The sequence below is a fragment of the Corvus cornix genome, chromosome 1 (genome assembly GCF_000738735.6).
Source record: "Corvus cornix cornix isolate S_Up_H32 chromosome 1, ASM73873v5, whole genome shotgun sequence".
Taxonomy (NCBI): Eukaryota; Metazoa; Chordata; class Aves; order Passeriformes; family Corvidae; genus Corvus; species Corvus cornix.
The window spans coordinates 44,095,814-44,117,704 of record NC_046332.1 but is presented as its reverse complement, the minus strand read 5'-3'; the positions used below and the strand labels follow the sequence as shown (position 1 = coordinate 44,117,704).

At 44.0% G+C, this 21,891-nt stretch overlaps 1 protein-coding gene across 4 annotated transcripts in view; it reads left to right on the top strand.

The window, feature by feature from the left end:
* Positions 1-1,747: 1,747 nt before the first annotated feature.
* The window catches only part of ARHGAP20 (Rho GTPase activating protein 20), a 58,147-nt gene continuing 38,003 nt past the window's right edge, over positions 1,748-21,891 (top strand). The window contains exons 1-2 of one of the 4 annotated variants that reach the window (XM_039564680.1): positions 1,748-1,920; positions 12,204-12,289. In XM_039564680.1, coding sequence (XP_039420614.1) covers positions 1,822-1,920; positions 12,204-12,289 — 185 coding nt within the window. In that variant the 5' untranslated portion in view covers positions 1,748-1,821. The other 3 variants (XM_039564694.1, XM_010400548.4, XM_019286447.3) reach the window with 3 other exon arrangements.

Below are 21,891 nucleotides of genomic sequence, written 5' to 3'. Positions count from 1 at the left end.
GTGCAACGAAGAGGACATGGTGCAACTCATGACACATTAACGCACACACTGCATGCAAGCCTCTGCCCTAACCATCCGCTGCATTCCCAAAGATATCAGGGGCAACCTGCTGGGCTTTCTGAAAGCAGACACACAGGCACAGAGCTATCTCCTGATGGTCACAGATATCCACGATTTTTTTTATTGGTCAGTTATACAGTAGGGAGGAAAGTCAAGTCAGATCCACAAAACCCGTGCTTCTGAGGAGGCAGAAGAACTCATAATGCATTCCAGGTTTAAATATTTCATCTTTCCTTACTTACACGATTTCACTGACTTGCAGAAATGAGGGTACAAGGAGAGGGCAGATGCCCACATCAATCTCAACAAAGAGATCACTGAAGCATTATTACATGGACATGCTGAGCCTAAATAATGTATCCAGGGGTAGCTATGTAACATGGAACCAAATTAATCATTTACTAGTATTTTAGTCATATATGGCAAGAGTCACAGCCACCAAGTTGCAGAAACAGCACATCCACCTGTGCTTCCAGAGAACCAGTTGGGTTCTCCAGATGAAAAGTGACCTTGTTAAAGGTGCATCTCTTCCCAATCCAATTCACCACAGGGATGTGAAAACTCTTCTTGCAGAAGGAAAGTGGTAGTTTTGAAAAGCTGCACATGAGATGGTAGGATCTCTTTTTCTGCTTCTTCTTTCTTGATCAACGTGGGAGAAAATGCATGTAGAGCCTGTAACAGCTAGGAAGGCTGGAGATAAAAATATCCCTCACAAAGTGTAGAAAGGGTTATAAAGAACCTCCTGGCTGGTCCAAAGTAGCCCCTTGCTGTTGAAGACACCTCGTTTAATGAGGGTACACACTAATGGACCAACATGACAGCTGTATCAAACCACCACCATTCAGACAGCTACACCTTCTGCTCCTGGCTGGCAGGGATCCTCCACAACCTCCTCCTCTTAGGATCAGTACGATCAGGACGCTTTCTTTCCTTCTCCAGCTGAGATTTATTTATAGCCTACTTACAACCATTCGTTCTTGAGCCAGCACCATCCATTAGTAGAACTAGTGGCTCCTCCTCCCTATTGCTCACGGCTTTCTGGAGCACGATGGCATCCCTTGGCCTCCCCCAGCAGACTGGGAGCCTGTGATGCCACGGTCGCTTCTCCTCTGCACCAAAGACCCCCACACCTGCACCCAACCCACTGCTTGCTCCTCAGATGGGGACCCTCCCGCGGGAGGGCTCTGGGGAGAACCATGCATGTCTCGTGCTGACCTGGCTGCTGGCAGCTACGTGTGGGTGACCACAGTTCTGGGGCAGCGCAACACCCGCCCCACTCCTCGGATCCTACAGCAGCTCCCCAGTGCTCTGTCCCTACAATACCCACGCCAGTTCTGGGACCCCGTAACACGCACCCCAGCACTGTCACCCTCCAATACGCCCTAACCCTGCCACACCCCCCCGTTCCCCCGCAGCTCTCCGGCTCCCCGCAGCCCCGGCGCGCCCCCCGCCCCCGCAGCGCGCGCAGGCGCGGGACGGGAGCGCGCGCACCGCCGCCACCGCCGCCCACCGGCGCCCCCGGCCCCCCGCGCCCCCCGGAGGCCGCGCATGCGCACCACCTCCCCCCGCCCTACGGCAGAGCCCCCTGCACGGAGCGGGCCCGGCCCGGCGGAGGGGGCGCGGCCATCGGGGGCGTGTCCTTCGGGGCGCGGCGCGGGGCGTGTCCGCGCGGGGGGCGCGGCGCGGCGCGGCGCGCCCTGTCCATGGTGCGGGCGGCGGCGCGGGTGTCCCCGCGGCGGGAGAGCAGCGGCGCGGGGCTGTATGGACGTGATGTCCCCGCAACAGGAGCACCTCGGCCCGGGCCGCTCGTCCTCGGTGAGCGGCGAGAGCAGGGGCTTCGCCGCCGCCGACAGCAAGAAGGTGAGGCCGCCCCCGCAGACCACACGGGAAAGCGCCCCCCGGCCCGCGCCCCTGTCCCGGAGCTTCCCGCGGGGGGCACCGCAGGTCAGCGCAGCCCCATCGGGCGCTCCGCCGTGCCATCTCCCTGGGTCCTGCACGCCGCTGTCGGAACCGGGGTCGGGGGAGCCGCTGGCGGAGCCGGGGCTGTCGGCGGGAAGGGCTCGTTACCCGGGGAGCGGGGAATGCGGCGGTGCCCAGTGTGGCTGAGAGGCTTCTGCCGGGTGGATAACCCGGGGACCTCAGGGGGCTGCTGCACGCGTGTCCCCGGAGCACAGGGAGACTGTTGCCTGGATGTCCGGGGTAGGTACAGCTGTCCCGGGAAGCTCGGGAAGGGTTTTCTGGGTGCTGTTCGGTGGAGTCAGAGGGCTTTGCTGCATGGATTTCCCGGTGATCTGGGGGATGTTGCTACGTGGATGTGCTAGAGCGATAAGGGGGTTTGCTGCATGGATTCCGTGGGGGAACCTAAAGGACGTTTTGCTGGATGGATTTCTGAAGGTTTTGCTGGGTGAGTATCAGAGAGAGCTGGGGAGAGATTTGCAGAGTGATTATCCAGGGAATCGAAGAGGGATCTGCTGCATGTGTGCTTGTAGAGAGCGAGGGAAGGGTTTGCTAGAGAGGAGGGTGTTCGGTGGCTGCTCTCGCACGTGCTTTGTGCAAGAGAAATATAAGAAGCTTCCTGGAGAAGCGTCTTGTGCAAAGTGTATACAATCGATAGCAGAAGAGCCTCATCCCATCTTCAAAACTGGTTGTAAAAAGCTGTTTGATGTCTCAAATTGCTTTTCAGCATCTGACACAATGAAGTGCAAAATGCTCTCTTCTGCATACAGCCAAGCACTTGTTTCTGCCTTCTACTTAGCTGTAACAAGCGAGCTGTAATAACCAGATTCTTCCTGCTGTATGAAACAGGAATTCTTTTTTTCTCTTTGGTTTAGCAAGTGCTGTCCTGTTCTTCTATCCAAAGTAGAGCTGGTACCTTGCTGCCTTGCAGATCTTGCTTCACAATGACATTTAAATCTATTCACTGCTTTGTCTTTAATGTGCACTTCAGACGACTGCCAAATAGGCTGGCAGGATTAGAATGACTAGCCAGGTTACAGTGTCCTTTAGTAAATCTGCCCACCTGGTGACACTTTGGGATGGTAGTAAAGTCTGAGCTTGTGTCCGGTCTTGTGGCTAAGCAGCCACTGGGATTTTGCTGGCCATGGCACAGCAGCACAGAGAGAAGTCCTGCTGATGTGTCTCTTTGGGTTGGGAAGTGATGCTGTGTGTTTCCATGGGCTGTGTCCATGTGTGCTGTGTCCCACCAACCACATAGTGCTCCAGCCTGACTGCAGCCCTGGGGACCTCTTCTTATGACAGCTGCTCTCAGTGGTGAAATGGTTGCCTGGAGAGAGTTTGGCCAAGATTTCTACTACACTTTGCTGCAGTTCATACCTGATTGGTTTCTGAAGTGGGCATGTGATACACCTACACAAGGTGGTGGAGTACCTCCTGCTGCCCAGCTGGGCAAAATGATGGAGTAGATACTCACCCTCTCCAAGTACTGTGATCTAATTTGAGACGGCTAAATGCGCAGCTTGGATTTTTATGAAACATTTATTTCATTTTTGCTGAAGACAGAATACCATGTACCTTCCAACCTGGCAGAGCCCTGATGCTAGGCACCCACCTGAAATGAGATGTTCAAGTACTGCGAAGATGAACGTTTTTATCGGGCAAGTTCTACTTCATTATTCAGCATTCTGAGGACAAATATTAATGGTAGCACTTGTGTTTCCTATTCCTGCTCCAAAGAGCCCACAGTCAAAGGAATGCAGACCTTGTTTTTGCCAACGCTGACAAGAGAGCAGAGATATTACTTTTTACGGATCTTGGCAGCCCTTTTGGAATTCCTCACCGTGGAGGCACATGCAGCAGGGGTACAGATGGAGATCCTCCTGTGGAGAAGCAGCTTGAGACCCTGGCTGGGCCGTGCAGCATATGGCAGCTTTGCACACCATGCACAGCCAACACTGGCAGCCACGAACATCCAGCCATCAGCTCAGCTGCTTGTCCACGGTCGTGGTGCTTCCTTGAGACTACTAGCATGCCACCTCTTTATGCCTCTCTGGGGAGGAAGATTCTTACCTTTATCTGTGTACAGGAAAGGAGTATTCCTGATTTTGCCTGAAGCTGGATCTCAGTGACAGTTTAAAAATTTCTTTTACTATTTGGGTCCCTGTGGACTCTATATATACCTCTGTTTTGTCTTCCACTCAGTGCCAAAGCATCATTTTTTCCCAATGCAGAAAGTCTTTTTTGGTACCAGGGAGCTTACATTGTTTGTATGGGTTACATACAGTGAAATGGAAGAATGTGTTGGCAAGAAATCCGTTTTGATACTGGTGACATAGCATGTCAAACAGTTTTGTTGCAAATATGTATTTAACATCAACTGTTTTACTTTCTGGCAAAAACTACCCGTAAATATGTGATGCTAAGTGACCACTGAACCTTTTTCCCTTTTTATTATCGTGACTATATTTTCTCAAATTAGCTGAGATTTGCTGCATTGTTCTGTGGTTTTCTGAACTCCTACTTCATCTTCCACCTGCCTGTCAAAACGAAGCTGAAGGATCACGTGCTTGATCACACCGTAGAACCAGAGCAGGGACAGAAAATGTCTAGGACTTTTTTCACGTATTTTGTGTGACCATTTAAACTAATATCCTGGAAACATTTTTTTGCCTTTTCTTGGCATGCAAAATAATTTGCACTGCTAACCTACTTCACAGTATGTGGGAGGTTCTCTCTGTTAAATGCTTACAAGGCACTCAAGACACCCTGCTAAAAGGTGACATTGAAGTGCAGCGTTTTAGTTAATGCTTTTGAAAAAATTCTGGACTAGTTTCCCTCCTTTACTGGACTTACTGGAGTCACTGGACTATGTGTGATTGACCTACAGAGAAGTTTTGTATTGACTGTTTAGCTTTGTAACCAATCACCAGTAAATTGCTGCAACTCTGAAGTAGACTGAAGTAGCATGAGTAAAAGTGATTATACTGATAGAGCTTATTTCTACAAATTTGTTAAAACAAACAATGCAGCAGAGATGTCTTTTGTGCCAATGTAACTGTCAGCAGTAGCAGCTGCGTCATTTAACCATATTTATGAGTTCCTGGTGTTTCACTTCTCTCTTCTTAGAGGAGCTAGATTCCAACCAACCCTGAATATTTTACACAAAACAGTATCTGGTAGCACAAGGAGTCACTCCAAGGATTTTTGCTGCCTCCTTGAAGAATACAAGTAACTGCCTAAAATGTTTTGGAGGCTCAGCAATTTTTAATATTTGCACCCACAAAGTGTGCAAAAATTAACCATTTGGCATACTAATCAAAGTAGCAATTATGGTTTGAGACTTGAAATACAGCAATTCCATCACCATAAAAATGTGTTTCTTTGTGATTCTGATCACAAATGCAGCAACAGTTTACCGGCAGGGAAAGGGGAGTTACAGTGTTTCCCAACAGTGTATTAAATGGATAAAATTCAAGCAAATTAATAGCATTGGAAGAGTAAGCGTACATAATCTTCACCCCTTGTCTTACTCTGAAAAGATGAATCAAGTATGTATTTGCCATTATATTTGCTGATACCTTGATCTCATGCCCCATACATGTATGCTTTTTTAACATAAAGCTCCTTAAGCAGAGATTTCTTCTTCCTGCAAGATTCCATCCTGTTTACTATGGTCCTGGCGGGTTGTTTCTAAAATCACGCCTGGTAGTACTGGAAATCTCAGACATCCAGGATGACTTCTGGAACTGTTTAGTGAAATGGTGAACAATTCCTATCATCCTGCAGACATATCCTGGAGCTATTTTGTTTCTGATGAGGACTGAAAAAGCCCCTATTTTAATGAAATCACCCGCGAAGTGAGTCCTTAGGTTAAAATCACCTTGGTAGGCTGTGCTGGCTTACGGTAATTTACTGTTGTGATGTGCCTCCTGATGCTGCTTTAATTATGAGCTAGTGTTAGCAATCCTTCCTCTGTCTGTCCATGAGACAAATGGAAAATTATGCAGAAAACAGTGTGTTCTAGTTCTTGAGTTTCCTAGTCTTGGGATTTTTGTTTGCCCTTCCTGGTGGCAGTAGGAAACAGAGGGGCTTCGTAGGTCATGTGGGATCTAATATCCAAGAACTGCAGATATCAAATTATTGCCTGTTTACTGTATGTTGCTTGAAGTATCGATGTGGAATGGGGGGAATCTCCTATTTCTGTCGTCTGTAAACTGCTCCTGAGAAAATCTTTATGTACAGAAATTGGGCCAGAATTGTATCCATGTGTTAACCTTCCTGCTTTGTGGCAGGCTTGGAAAGAAACTTTGGGCTTCAACAAGACCACCACAAACAAGAGTCACTGATCTGAGCAGTGCCCTGACTCACCGGAGGGCCCTCAAGCAAATATTCAGTGTTCCCCTACTCTGTGGTGTTTTTACTAATCTTTCACATCTTCATCTTGTGATGTAGATGGGTGGGATCTTTTGAAGACATCCATATCAGTGCTTCCAAAGATTTGTATCCTTCGGGAAGTAGCTGATAAAACATGTTTTGCTCTTGGTTTCTTTTATCCATTTTTCTTTCTACTCTGAGATGGCCTTTAGTCTTTGCTGTGTTCTTTAGCAACTGCTGTTCTATGATGATATGCTTTTAGTTCCACTGTGTTGATAGCTCTTTTCTCTTGTGCCCCTGCAATTGTTTTCTCCACAATTAGCCATCCAAAAATGGCTTTCTTTCTAGGAAAGTCCTTGTAAGTAAAAGTATACTGCCAGCATAAACAAAAGCACATAGTTTTGTCACCTGCTCTGCCTTAATGGTAAATGGTCTCTCTGTGGGACCTACATCTCTGCTGCTTGAGCCAGCAGTTCAAATGCAGTCATCTTCTCACCCTGTTTATGAGGGTTCGAAAATGTTATAGGTCAGCATAGATCCATTTCTTTAACAAAGTATAAGAGATTCTTGTTATTTTTGGTACTTTTTGACAACCCTAGTCTGTAAGTCCAACAAATGCTGGATTATAGTATATAGGAAAAAGTAATCTATTGCTTCTCGTAAGTGGCCCAGTGATACAGGGGTAAGAGTGATGCCCAGTTGTCCTGGAAAATTAACTGCTGTCTGCTGGGGGTTGTTGTGATTTTTTGATTTTCAGGCAGTTAGCTGAACTTTGCCTCACAGTTTTTGGTAAGGATTTGTTGTCTGTGCTTTGGTTCGTATCTAGCTAAACCAGGCATGTGTGCCACAGATATGTTTTGTTGCTCAGACAACAAGAGCAGAGTTTGCATGGGTGAAATCCCTCACAGTTATTAACTTAAATACATTTAAAGAGTAGCATTTCTTAAAATCAGACTTCCTTTCATTAGAAAAATAAAGCAGTGAAAGGGAGAGCTTAGCTACTTGAGTGCAATCCTCAGCTAGAGGCATTGGCACATCTGAGGGTTATTCCTGTCACCCAGTTAAATGACCCAGGCAGATGTCCCAGCCTTGACCCATTTCTGGAGTGAGCCTGTAAATCAGGAGCCTGAAATCCTTCAGTGTCTGAGGAGGCTTTAACAAGGTTATCTGCACATTGCTGAGGAGGCATTTCTGCTGTGTTTACCTGTCACTCAGGAACTAAATAAATTTTTCGACTACTTTGTATGAGTCTCTTAAACAGACATCAAGTAACATTGTTTTCTCATCCTAAGCTCAAACCACTGCAAGAAGACAGTTTTTCCCTGTGTTACTGAACACACATATTTTCTGTTCCCTTGTCCTTAGCAAGAAGAGGATTGATGATGATTAACTCTATTTTCTTGGTCACCTTAGTTTTCTTTTACAGTCAGTGGAGGAAAACTTATTCAGATAAGATGAACTGTGCCCTAAATTGTCCTTTTCTCTCTGATGGCTATAAAAGGAGCACAGGACACACAGCTCAGGTGTGTGAGTCAGAGGCTGGGGGAGAGGAATCTTCCTGCATGTGTCTGACTGTTGCATGGGTCAGGCAACACAACCTGGCATCGTGGGCAGCACGCTCCCAGGGAATCACCACACACAGTCCCTGTCTTAGTCCACCTACTGTGACCTCCTGCGCATTTGCAGTAGCTGCAGCAGGGTATCCCCTTACTGCATAGATATTAACTTCTCTAGATATTTGAAAATATTATAAACACTCTATATGCATTACTTAAGTTACTTGTAATCACAAAATAAATAGTACCATTATTTTTTTTCATACATTCTTTATTTAATTCATGCACTGCCATTCTCTTTGTAAGTGTGATATAGTAAAGTGATATACATAAAGTGCAGTAATAGTTCCAGGTTTTTTAATCTCATCATGTGTTACCTTTTCCACAGTGGAAATCAACATTGTAACTTGGCAATATATTAATTTATATAAATTTCATATAGTATCATCATCTACTTCAACTGTGAGGCAAAATTCGTTGAATACTGGCAGCCAGGAATACTTTTTCCTCTAGCTGATGACTTGTGAGATACTTGTGCAAGGTTTACTGTAATCCATAGGGGTTCTGATTCTGATTCCAGAGGAATGAGCATATTTTCAGTGATGGTTTGCAAGCTTTCTGTCCTCAGCATGGTGGGCTGATCTGCTCATAAACCGCCTACCATCACAGTTTACAAAACAGTGTGTCAGATTGTAGGTCTGATCGATATCTGTGTAAATTCATTCTTTTGCAATCTACAGGCCTATGACTTTCTATACCAGATGAGAAACTGGCCAGATGCTACCACCAGTCCAACAACTGGAAATGCAAAACCTTATGTTTCTGTTGAAAAGCAGTCAAGACAATCACAACCAGAAATGCAGAAAGTATGAAGTAAAACCTGAATTGGTGGGAAGGGGGCAGGAACTCAGACTTTTGAATGTAAGGAAGACAGAAATAACTCTACTTTTTCCTGACTGACACAAGATTATCATCTTTGCATCTGGAACACTGTAAACACTCATTATAGATACTGATTTTATGATACATTTCACATGGCTGTGACTCAGCCAGCAAGTATGAGGATTTCTCTCTGTATTGACCTTTCTAATATTTACATGAAAAAATGGGAGGTAATGATGTGGGACACATGTTGAGAAATGCTTCTCTGTGTTCCATGCTTAGATAATTGATCAGTGCATCTCCTTTTCCTCCCAAACATCTGCTCTCACTACAGCTGTTTAGGATGTATCTCTTCTTCTCCACATTGCCATCCTTGCATATATAAAGGCAATAAAAATGAGGATAGCAGGCAACTGGATCCAGCTTAACCAAACGTGAATTTATCCTCTCCCTTCTCAAAGTAAATCAATTCAAGTTGTCATGATGGTCACTTATTTTCTCTTCCCAAACTCTGCATGTAGCGAAATGAAAATAAACCACCTCTTTCTGTCTGTAGTCAATGTCTCTGTGTAATGTGTTTATTTGCATACAGCTGACCTGACTCACTTCAGTATTGCTGTGAAAATTTTCCTTTCCTCATCAGTGATCTTTTTATGTTTTGAGGCGCTATTTTTTTTTGTGTTAGGATTTGCTTAGTAGCTATGCTAAGAGTTTGCCCAGAGAGGCTGTGGAATCTCATCCTTGGAGGTAACATAGACCTGGACTGGAGGTGGCCCAGAGCAGCCTGCTTGAACAGGTCTTGCTCTCAACAGGTTCAGAGAGGCTGCATCACAGACCTGTGGGATCCCTGCCGACGAGGATTATCTCTGCTAGTTATTTGAACTCTTACTAAATTTGCTGTAGTCTAGACTTTACTTTGGTCTTCAGACATTTAAGTCAAGACGAGAATCTTGCTGGCACAGGCACTATTCAGCACTGCTAACCCAAGCATGAAAAAAAAATGCTGTAGTTGCCATAGATTTTAAAATGCTGCATTTTTTTGCAGTGGCTTTCTTTTCAGACCTGAAGATAGCTTTGAAAATGTAACCGAACTTCCACTGCATTTTCAGAAGCTTAGATGCTCCAGTTTTTACCCCCCAAAAGCCACCTGCCCAGTAATGAGTAAATTGCAGTAAATTTCCTGCTGGGAGTTGATGCTTTATATAAACTCCTGAAATCTGCCTGTTGTGTGACATGTGTGGCTGGTATTCTGTAGCAATGTTACAGCGCATTGTTACACAGATCTCTTTTTGTCTTTGTGTCTGCAGGTATGCTACTTTTAAAACCTCTAACAGCTTTTCAGATTTGCTAGCAGTAAGACAAACAGATTTAATTCACTAGCACAATTTATTGTATTTATTTATTTATTTAAAAACTATTAAAAATGGGCATCTCTTTTATTAGTAATCTGTTATTATCCAGTTACAGTCCAATGGGAGACAGCTAAATGTTCCCAGACTTAATTTATTAGTCTTGGGAAGGTTATTGATAAAATAGGGAGGAGGGGATAATTTTTAAAGGTGAATTGAAATTACACAGTTGAATTTATAACAATTGCACAATAGCTGTAACTGAGTATCTGACAAAACAAACAAGCATGCTCTACATCAATAAAGAGAGAACCAAAAAAATGACACAATAACAGATGGACTGCAGTGAGTAGAAGAAATGCACTTGTCAAAAGCAAGTAAAATATGCACAGTTCAGTTTCTCCGAGGGGAGCACACTGTGCACCTTCCCAAACAAAATGTGTGTCACATCCAGCACATACACTGGCAGAAGAATCAGTTGATCTGACTGTCTTAACATATTTGTCCTGGTAGTCAGTGGTTTTAGTACGAAGGAAGAGAGTCATGCTTTGTGATTAGCTGAGAACAGAGACTTCATGACTGTCAAAGGTTCACCTGTCTGTGAGCTCTCAGTGGTGTCCAGGGTGGTGTTAAGGTACCACTGCAGCACTGGATTTTGTCCTGTCAGGGTGTCGGGAGGAGTTTGACCCCGGTTCTTTTGTTCACCAGTTTGTTCTGAAAAGTATTTGAGCTAAATAAGGTAACAGTCACCCTTCTGGTGGAGGGTCAGTGAGAGGAGAGGTCATGCACCTTTGGCAGCAGGCTGCACAACCGGTTCAAGGCAGCCCTCCAGGGTTAGGGCCAGGACTACTCAGTCCTGCTTCTGGCGGCACGAGGGAGAGTGAATACATCGTGATGAATACATTTGAGTTCAGGGAAATGTGTGGTTTTGTCTCCTGTGGGTGCTTTTGAAAATTCCTACCTCTAGGGAAAACGAGTTTGACCCCGGTTCTTTTGTTCACCAGTTTGTTCTGAAAAGTATTTGAGCTAAATAAGGTAACAGTCACCCTTCTGGTGGAGGGTCAGTGAGAGGAGAGGTCATGCACCTTTGGCAGCAGGCTGCACAACCGGTTCAAGGCAGCCCTCCAGGGTTAGGGCCAGGACTACTCAGTCCTGCTTCTGGCGGCACGAGGGAGAGTGAATACATCGTGATGAATACATTTGAGTTCAGGGAAATGTGTGGTTTTGTCTCCTGTGGGTGCTTTTGAAAATTCCTACCTCTAGGGAAAATGGTGCTATTTATTTGCTCAGTATTTTTATTGTAGTGTTCACTGAATGGAAATCCATCTTCCCTTGTTAGCTACTGACATTTTAATCTCTTCCTTGTGCTTTGTCTTTTTTTTTCCCTGCGGTGTTCTCTGTCTTTGAGTGTTTCCTTTTTCTCATTCTCTTCCTAGTTCTGTGCTAACAACTGTCCTGCCTCTCACTATCTTATTTTTCTCAGACATAATCAGGAATGAAAAAAATGTCATCATTGACTACTGAGGGGCAAGATATAATGCTCCAGATAGATCAGTAGGGAAGGAAAATGCTGTCATCTCTAAAGATTTGTTTAAAAAGGGTAGCCCAATGTAGAATGTAAGGTCGGGTGGGTAGAATCCAAACCTTAATTTACAGTGAATGTCAGATCTGACGCAGAAATGTATGAAGTGCTTGAAATTTAAACCACTGCCTGAATATATGATAAATTATAGTACAATAAATTACTAAGGGACAAAAAGTGGTTGAGGACCAGCTCTAGGTGTTTATTTCATTTGTGCAGTGTACCTCAAGTATCTGTGTGTAGACACTAATTTTCAGCTTTTCCTTATATGGGCTTTCTGGTCATGCTCCTGATTTTCTTACCATGTGATATTTTCCCCCTCCAGGGTTGCTGAGGGCAACAAGTTCTCCTTTTTCCCATGGTCTGAAATTGGAGTTTGTGTATGCATGCAGTTACTGTTCCGAATCTCATCCGTGATTTCATTTTGTTTCTCTTTCCAATCAGAAAATGAAGAGTTTGGCCCAAAGACGCCAGTCTGCACCATCTTTGATCTTTGTCAAAGCACTCAGCAGATCTAGATCGGCCTCAAGGTGAGTCAGTGAGTTTTGTTGGCTATACTGTTTTGCAGTTTCTCAGCCCAAAACTTGAAATATTTTTGAACTATTGTCCACACCAAGTTGTTGAACACAATTCAGGCTCCTCAGTAGCTGCATGGCTATAAAGCCTGCTGAAAGATGTAACAGAACCAGCCCAGGCACCCCCTGATCTCCTAGAGGGGGTTTCCTCAGTGCTGCCACACTGAGCTGTTCATACTTGACTGGGTGGGCAGGGCTGCCCTTCAATTTGCAGCCGGGCATGTGACATTTGGGCTGCTCAGTTGTGAACAGTTTGTGACTGGCTGTGATTGCCTGCTGCGGAGATGGAATGGGCAGAAGAAGATGGATGAATGCTCATTGCCTTGGACACTTACACATTGTCTGGCATAACTCAGGATTGCAGTTGTAGAAGTGCACAATTTAATTTTGGTTAAGTTTTTTCTGTCATTGCCTGCTGCATGGTACAGGCTCTCCAGGGCTCTGGAAGCACCTGCTGGTTCAGGACAATGCTGTGGGCCAGGATCTGGTGATCACAGCCTTCCCCTGTCCGGTATTAGCACTTGTGGGGCTGAATATGTGGGTGTTAAGCATTCAGCCTTTTTTGCCCTTGTCTTCTGCCAGAATCAGCCATCCTTCCTCTCTCCCTCCCTTCTGCAATGTAAAGCCGCCGTAGAAATGGAAGTTTCTGTGGAGCTAGTCCCCTGTCCAGCCCCAGCCCTGACCTGCCATTTGAACCGCTCTGCATACATAACTTTTTTCTCCCTGCACTACAGTTCATTAGACTTTAAACTTACAAAACGTGTTTATCGAGAAGTGAACCATCTGGTAGGCTGTTAGTGCTTCCAGCTGTGTATTGCTCTTTACGAAGAAATGTTATTGAGGGAAATAAAAGTATGGCTTTGTAAGGAATATTTTCTCCTACTCTGTGGTGTATTAAGTAATCAGTATATGAGCTTTGGAAAGTTTTTTGTCTTTGATCTAATTAATACCTTGTTTGACATCATGCAGAATTTCACAGTATTTCAGAAACCTGTGAAAGTATTCTGTGAAAAAATCAGAGTTGAAAAATAAGGAAGTCAAAATTCATTTACCTGCTGGTATTCAGACATTAATATTTTTCTTCAATTATACTTTTAAAATTTATTTTATTGCCTGCTCCATAAGTATCAGAAATCAGAAATAGCTGGAGAGACACCCAGTGCAATACACAATACATTTTCACCTCAGAATTTTATGCCTTCTTTAAAGTGTCTTGCTTGTATAGCCCATATGAGAATTATTTCCAAATCTAGTGTGTCAAAGGATTCTTTTGTAAGGCCAGTTGGCAGAAACTGTGTGGTGGAGAGGGCCAAAGAGGGGAATGCATTGCCCTGTTCTGCAGTAAGGCAGTGCCTATCCTGCATGACAAACGATGCTGTTTTCACATGGATGGATGCTGCCTCAGTCATGTCTGTACTCTGCCTGTGGCATGCAACAATTTAGCTGCTTCTGTGTTTAGAACTGAAGTCTATGGCCTTTGGGAGAGGTATTGGGTGAAGTCGAGGACCCTGAAGTCAGAGCATGTGATTCTGTAGCTTCAGAGTCTTTCAGTTTAGAGGGTGACACTTTGGATGGTGTTTATTATTGTTCACAGGAGCAGCAATTCTCACCTGTGCCTGACTTCCTTGTTTGGCTGTGCAAAGCACATTGCTCTTCATCACCAAACTGATGGATGAGTTTGATCTTTCCACTCATTTTGTTGTGTAAATGCTTAACTCTGGTGAAGTGCTTTCTCTGAAGGAGAGCTGAAGAGCAACGAAATGACTTCTTATGTTTTCTAATCTCCTCCAAATGTTTTACCTCAGACCTGTCTCTGCTCTTAGTTCTTATAGACACAGCCAGTCTGCAAAATCTATTACTCTTCTCTGGCAGTGAACCTTAATACTGGGACTCCATAACACTTACTTGTTAATGGTTGATTAATGAATTGTAGATAATAAAGCGCCTATCTGAAGTTAACAAACATCTGTGAGCGATTTATTTGAACACTCTCACCTCAGCAGCTGGCTCACCTCAATATTTGTTGAAATTAATGAACAAGTGCAAAGTTTAAAAGGGCAGGAAATACTTAGAAGCCAAGTCAGTTTGTATTTTTATACCACTTTATATGTCACGTGTCCCTGGTTTATATACAGGGCACTTTCATAAAACGTAGTGGCACTTTGGACAGACTAACTCTGGGGCATTTTAAAGTTTATTAATGCTATTTATTCAAAGAAACCATTGTGACATCTGGAGATGGCTATTTAGGCATTCAGAGGACTAAGGCTTTTTGATGGTAGTGTTATCGTTGCTGTGATGACACAAGAATGCGAGCAAGGCAAGATGATCTAGCTGGAAAAAACAGGTGCTTGTTTGTGCCGTTGTCCTCTTACCCAGTCCTGAAAGAGAAGTAAGTCTGAAAGTCTTGCGTGCTTAAAAGCTCATCAGCTTTTTCTCCAGCTATATAATTTGGTTTAATGAACATTCAGCTTTCATTACAAATCTTGCCTTGCCTTGTCAATCATATAGAAGAAGTTACATGATATTTGGCCTATAGAGGAATTTGGGGATATCTGTATGGCATGGTGGTGCACAAAGGGGAAATGGTGCTGTAATCCACGCCTCACTTGACTTGTACCTGCAGGCAGAAGAGAAACATAGTAATAGTAGAGATACTATAGTGGAATTTGGGCCCTTACATCCATGAGATGAAAATATGCAGACCACCATTGCCACATGTTCTTGTTTCTCTTCCTTTTTTTCTGTACAGCTTCTTTTTCATCACAAAATTGTGATGAATAGCCATGTAAAGACTCTTCCACATTATCAGATGTACTCTTCAGAAGCATTTTGAGCAAGGTTATTGTAGAAATGTATTGGAAAAATAAGCTTTTGGTATTCTTCTTGGCTCATATTCAGGTGCAGAAAAAATAAGTTCGACTGTTAACTCCATTAACGTGTATGAAATCAGCAAAGGATTTGGGTTAGTTATATTTGTCCCCAGACTTGTTCCACAGTTGTAATTTTCCTCTTACTTTTTCTTGGTGTCTTTTAGTGAAACCTGCACAACTTAATGATATAGTTCAGTGCAATACAAATTACGTGCTTGAAACAGAAATGTCTGATGTCTGGATTTAAAGCATCAGGTATTGTCATCCCAAATAATTGATACAGAATAATAAGGACTTGTTGCAAGTCAAATTTTCAGCTTTTGTTCTGCTGTCCCTCAAAACAATTTTCACATGTGACAAAATTGAAGTTTTTGCTCTGCATTAGTAATCTTCTGCTTGCATCTCTGACAGGGACAGCCAAACTCTGTGCTGCAGTCGCTAGCAGCTTCCACTTTTCTATTGCACACCTCAACAGATCTTTGAAAGTGATATTTTTACATGCTGAAACTAAGAAATATAATTTCACAATTTCTAAGTCTGGAAGATCATTTATAGATCTGTATCTCTGCACAGTAAAGGTGTTAAAATACTGAAAATGTAACAACTCTTTTTTACAGTATGGAGTGTGTTTATGATGTTATTTTGGTGTAAGCTGGAAGCACAGGCTGTTTTAAAAACCCCTATTACTTAGTCCCCTATGGCTCTGTGGCTCACGTGCATGAGCACACAGACGCAGGGATGGCTCCAGTAATATTAAGCCGATGGCAAGGAGTTGAGAAGGGTCCTTGCTTAGAGTTCCACAGAAAGCAGTTTATTGCTACAACTTGCGAAGGGGTCTAGAGGCAAATGACCCTGAGCGCATGACAGCTCGAGCTTAAGTACAGGGGTGTGGCTAGCACCAGGAGCCAACTGGGGAAGCTGAACTGAGGTATATTACCATAACCAAACAAGGCGTCCTGGGAGAGGCTCCTTTCCCTCACCATAACCCGTAAGTCTTTGGCACCGGAGACTGTCTTACCAAGAACTCTCTCTATCTCTTGTACCACAGGTCAATCGGCCACCACAGACCCCAAAGGATATTTTTTAGAAAGTTTATGAATAAATCCCTAAAGAACCTGAAAAGGAAGTTCCTAGAATGTTACCCCTATCCAATTTTGTTATGTGACTTTTATGGCTGAAGAAGTGGAAGGTAAAACCAGAAGATTTCACAAGTTTTCCATGGTGTTTTCTCCCCTTGTTTACATAGAGGTAATGCCATTCACAGAGAGGCTGTTCTTCCTTCTTCCAGTGCACAGTAAGTGATTCTGGCATGTCATCTTCTAGGGGTCCTGTGCCAAAGGCTAAATAGCCTAGATAACGAAGATCATATGTGTAATCTAGTAATACATTCCACTTGGCGTGAATCAAACACAGAGTGTTCCCAGAGTCTTGGACATTGTGTTTTCAGGGTTTTAGTCAGAAGATATGTGGATGATCCAAGCTATGTGACTAGAAGAAGACAAAAATAGAGACTTCTAATAAATGTAAATTGCCAGAAAGCCTTAACTGTCTCTTTTTCACAGGGAAGATGAGTAGTTGGTGTTTCAGGCAAAACTCATCGCAGGGAGGAAGGGGATAAAAGTTCATTGCAAGTAAGCAGCTTGTTAGGTGGATATTTCAGTTGTGATATTTTCACTCATTCTTCAGTCATTTCCATGTTGGTGAATAATTTTGCCTCACAGTGTGATCTCTGTGAGGTGCGTTTGGCTGGTGAGGCGATGGAGACAGAGCACAGGCCCCTCGGCCACGCGCCACAGCCGTTTTTACCTGCTGCTGCAGGACGAGGCCCTCATGCAGAGACTCCCCTTCCTCCTCTCCTGTCTGCCCCTGCAGAGGTGGGTGTTGCTCTTGCACAACCCCCAGGCACCATGGTGGCATTTGCTGGAGTGTGGACTGTAGATGGCCTGTCCCTGGCAGAGGCCACCCATGCCAGGCAGAGGAGGGACACCCTGGGCCAGGGCCGCCATGGCCTGGCCGGCCCATGGTGCCACTGCTGGTGGCTCGTGGGGCACGGCTTAGGGTCACCCCGCCATGGGGCACAGCCCTGGGGTGGCGTGGGACAGGTTGTGCCTCGCCCAGGAGTTTGCAGGGCAAAGGCTGTGCTGTGTGCATGTGCTGGTTTCCATGCGTGCCTTCCACATGTGATCAGTGGGAGTTTCCTCCGGAGCAGCTGCACGCCGCCAGCGGGATGAGGGAGGCTCACAACCAGACTGGGAGTTGACATGGACAGGTACCATCCCAGCTGGCTCCAGCTAGTCATCAAAAAGGAGGGAAAATCCTATTCTAGAGACTCAGTCACCAAAGCAAATGAAAGTTTCTTTGCTTCTGGGTCTAATTCTTAGATTTAATTCAGTCTCAAAACAGCTGATCAGGATTTTTTCCGAGATTTTTTTTATTTCATGAAAAGTTTTGATGTTTTAACATTTTATGCTCAATCAGAATTTCTGCTTAAGCAGAATCTCTGTATGAAAACTTCCCTGAATTTCTCCTCTCAGTATGTCATGTTTCCCTATGTAAGGTAAGCATATATGAATTTGTAGAAAAATAGTAAATTTTTTTTAATCGCTATTTTGTGTTTAATGCTCTTCCTTTTTAATGGAACTACACATAATTAAAATTACTTGTGATGATATTCTACAAGTTGTCAGTTTCTAGTGTATCTAATTCGTGCTTGATTAAAGCTAATTATAACACTGGAGTATTTCTTAAACCATGTGTTTGCACAAAAAAGTTACTTTTACATAATAATAGCTGAGTATAAAATTTTATTAACTGTTAACAAGGTGAACTTTCTGAGGCCTCAGATGGCCTTTTAACTCGGAGATTGGCAATCCTGCCCCTCTGCTGTGCTTTTTCTGTTTTGTTTTGTGTGAGTGTATGTGTGCATATGTTTGTTTTTGATAAAACCCATCAGTTCTTCATTTACGACCTACAAACTGGCTTATAGCGATGTTTGTACATCTGGAGATCGAAATGAGCTGCGGCTTTCGGAGATACGCTGCTTTTTTATTAAAAGGAAAGGACTAGAGGTAACAAGAAGGAAGGCTTGGAAGCAGGGTTTTGGAGGGATTGGAGTTTAAATAAGGGATTAATTTTACAATAAAGGACTAATATTTTAACACCAGCGCCTTAAGCCGATTCCCTTTTGGAGAGAGTTGTGGCAGTTTTAACATGAAGACAGTGAGGGGCAGTGCTCATCAGGATGAGTGCAAGGGCTCTGCTTGTCCAGATGTCTCAGGGTCCACATGTGCTCTTGGCTGCAGCCCATTTAAAGGACTTTTTGGATTAGGCCTTGAGGTCTGGCAGAATGCGGCTGTTGTCCAGCCATTGTGTATTGCTGATTTTAGACAATAAAATCTCTGCCAAGTGACAGTCTGGCCAAGCAGTTTGGGCAGCAGCATACCTGAGGAAATCACAGACCAACTTGCTCAGACTGCTTTGTGCTCATTTATCTTGTGTAAACAAGCAGAACAGCTCTAATGATGTGCAGGCTGATGTGCAGCCTCTGGTGCCCTCACCTCTGACAAGGGCCAGCGTTAAACACCAGCTGAACTCTCCTTCAGGCTGATATGGCATTACTTCTGCTGGTCCAGCTGTGTCCTCGTGCACAAAGCTGCTGGTGAGGGGTTTAAATCACATCATGGGAATAACAGTCTGGGTTTAGGTATCTTCTGTGCCCATTCTTACGTGTTTGAGTGCTGGGGGCTAGATCCAATAAAGGATAATAAGCCTCAAGAACAAGACTCTAAACCCATGACAGAAAGACATCATCTCAGAGGCTTCCTGACCTCTCAAGTACCTCTGTTCTTTAGACACTGTTCTGCTGCCCAGAGAGCTTACCAGACTTCTGGAGTTTTGCTTTTGCACATCCCAGTATAGCATAACTGTTGGTAGCACTGAACAGGTAGTTATCATCTTAAGGCGTAGAGATGTGGGCGATCCTCTAACAGCTTTTTTTCCTCAGCTCAGATCACTGGCAGAGCAGGAGCTTCTGACTAACCTGACCGAGTAGCTATGTGAAAAACTCATTGAATAAATAGGTGGGCAGTTAGTTATGGGAGAGCAAACAGGTGCATGTGGCTCCATGCATGTCCATAAGGAATCTGGGTTACTATGCTTGCAATAGCTGGCAGCAGCAGGCATATAATCTCTTCACTGTAAAAGGATAAAAGGATTCCTGTGCTGCAGTAGTAGTATCAAAATACAATTTAAAGCCCTGGAGGCAAAGCAAAGCCAGATTTGTTCTTGTTACAGCTGGACAGGTGAAGTGATACTCCTGTGTATGTTGGCACCCATGTTGTTTATCCCTCTTGGAGAAGTGGTCCTTACAAACTGAAGCCAGTATCCTCTCCATCCAACCTAGCCTTGAACACTTCCAGGGATGGGGCATCTGCAACTTCTCTGGACAACCAGTTCCAGTGCCTAACCGCCATCACAGTATAGAGTTCTTCCTAACATCTAATCTAAACTTACCTAGCCGAATACCTTCTTCAATAATGGGAAAATCAGAGCCTAAAGGAGAAGGACTATTGAGCAGTGAAACTTTTAGAGACCATGAGCAGCCTACTGGTATTACCCGTTAAGTGAGTGAGGTGACTGACAGTCAGTAAACCCAGGCAGTCAACTAGAAAATGCCATTTCCTGTTGAAAGGACATGGTCACACAAGTGCCTTACTCTTGCCCGCCTAAGCTTGTGTGACATACAGCTGGAGATGTTAGGGTTGGCAGAAACATGTAGGCTCACTGACAGCCATTCATGGTGGTCCAGAAGGGATTTCTAAAGATGTCCACACCAGTCTTCTTACCTCATGTGCACATCAGCTTTAAATTACTTGTTTCTGTAGAAATCTGCAGAATGTCTTAGCTATTTTTGGTAACCCAGAATTCCTGGCTGTTATATGACCTGTGCTGAACTCTTGTAATACACTTTACAAGAAGATATATGAAAACCCCTTTTGAATAAAAGCTTCGTTTCATCCATGAGGTAAGTCAAAGTCAATGGAGCTGAGCCAGGCTTTTAAATGTTCCAGTTGTGATTAAGTGGGATTAATTCTCCTAATTGCAATTACTGCTTCTCAAAAAAGTTAAGGTAGGACAAAAACCTTATCCCTTCAGGTTATCCTACTAAATACCCTACTATATAGGGTATGTTATAAAATATCCTTTAGTTACCCTACTAAAATAATACTGGATCTTGTAGTAGGACATGGGTGAACCTGAGATCCCAGAGTGCTCCTCTGTATGTCACCTCAGAACGGGTAGGAAGAAGCTTGGTTGGTAGCAGCAAAGGTAGCCTGTGCATCCAGGCTTCTTGTAAGCCATGAGAAGCTCCAAAAAGCCCAGACAATGATGGTGCAGAACTGTAGAGCTGGGGTGTTAAGTTTTGGCCTTTTCTTTCCCCTTCGTTCATCCTACTTTTTTTCCTATTTTTTTCTTTATTATCTTTGTTTTTTTTTCCCCAAAGTTCACTTTTTTTGGTGACTTTTTTTTTTGGTCCGAACAATGAAATCTGTTTGGGTAGACAGTGCCTGGAATGGCATTTCCGTGGTGCAAGTGGGATGAGAGAGTAACTCAAGGTGGTGCTGCTATGTCAGTCAGTAAAAATGAGTGGGAACTGCAGTGGTGAACAGAGGATTGATTCTTCCAAAGGCCAGAGAGCTTTTATTGACTTCTGCATGTGAATGTGTCCTCTCCCAAACCTCTCCCTTGCTCAGGGAGCCTTAGACCAAAACCCCTTGAACTTGTTGGCTGCTGGCAGAGCTGTATAGCAGGACTGGAGAACACCCACACTGCAAGAGCTTTTCAATAGGATTTAAATAACTTGCCCTAAATTCTTTTCTGGTGGAAATAGGCAAAATATGACCAAAACGTGTGGTGCTAATTTATACCAATAGAGAATTTTGTCCTTGTGTTAAATTTTCAGAGTAAACACCTTGCAGCTGTTTGTTAAAATAAAACAAAAAGCCTTGGAAACAAACCAGACCACAAGTGTGTTTCCTGTCTCCAGCCTCCACGCTGTAGTCCATGCTTGCTCTGCAGAGAATATTGTCCTTTTGGCTATGTAAAAATTACTTAAGTGCAGCTTTGTTTTCAGTTAGGCTGCCAAGCTTCCATCCTGAAACGTGTGAGGATTTTGTAATTTTTATTATGTTTAGTAAGGTTTTGACATCATGCAGAGATGATACAAAACAATTTTTAGAATCCTATTATAATTTAAGTTGGAATATTTTTCTCAATATATATTGCCTTAAAATGTGCATGCTGGGTTTTAAAAACAGAGAAGTGATATCCAATTTTATAAATAAAAGTTTTAGTTCTGATTTCTGCCCTAAAACATAAATTTGTGTAATTATCTGAGTAAAACTTGCTCCCCATTTCAATTAATATACATCTTCCTTCCATTGTCCAGGCTTGTGCTTGCCCTGCCAGTGCTGGAGAGTGGGTTGCAGCACATTTTGGTCTGAAGTCTCTGTGGCCCTATTGGGACTCACTGCTTGATCTTGGGTATAATTTTCTCAGGTCCAGCTGCTTGCCTGGGTAGAGTGAGGACAGCCCTGTGCTGGAGGCTGTGAACTGAGGCTGATACGTGCTCCAGGTCAGAGGACTCGCTATGAGATCCCCAGGCACAATCCATTAGGGAAAATG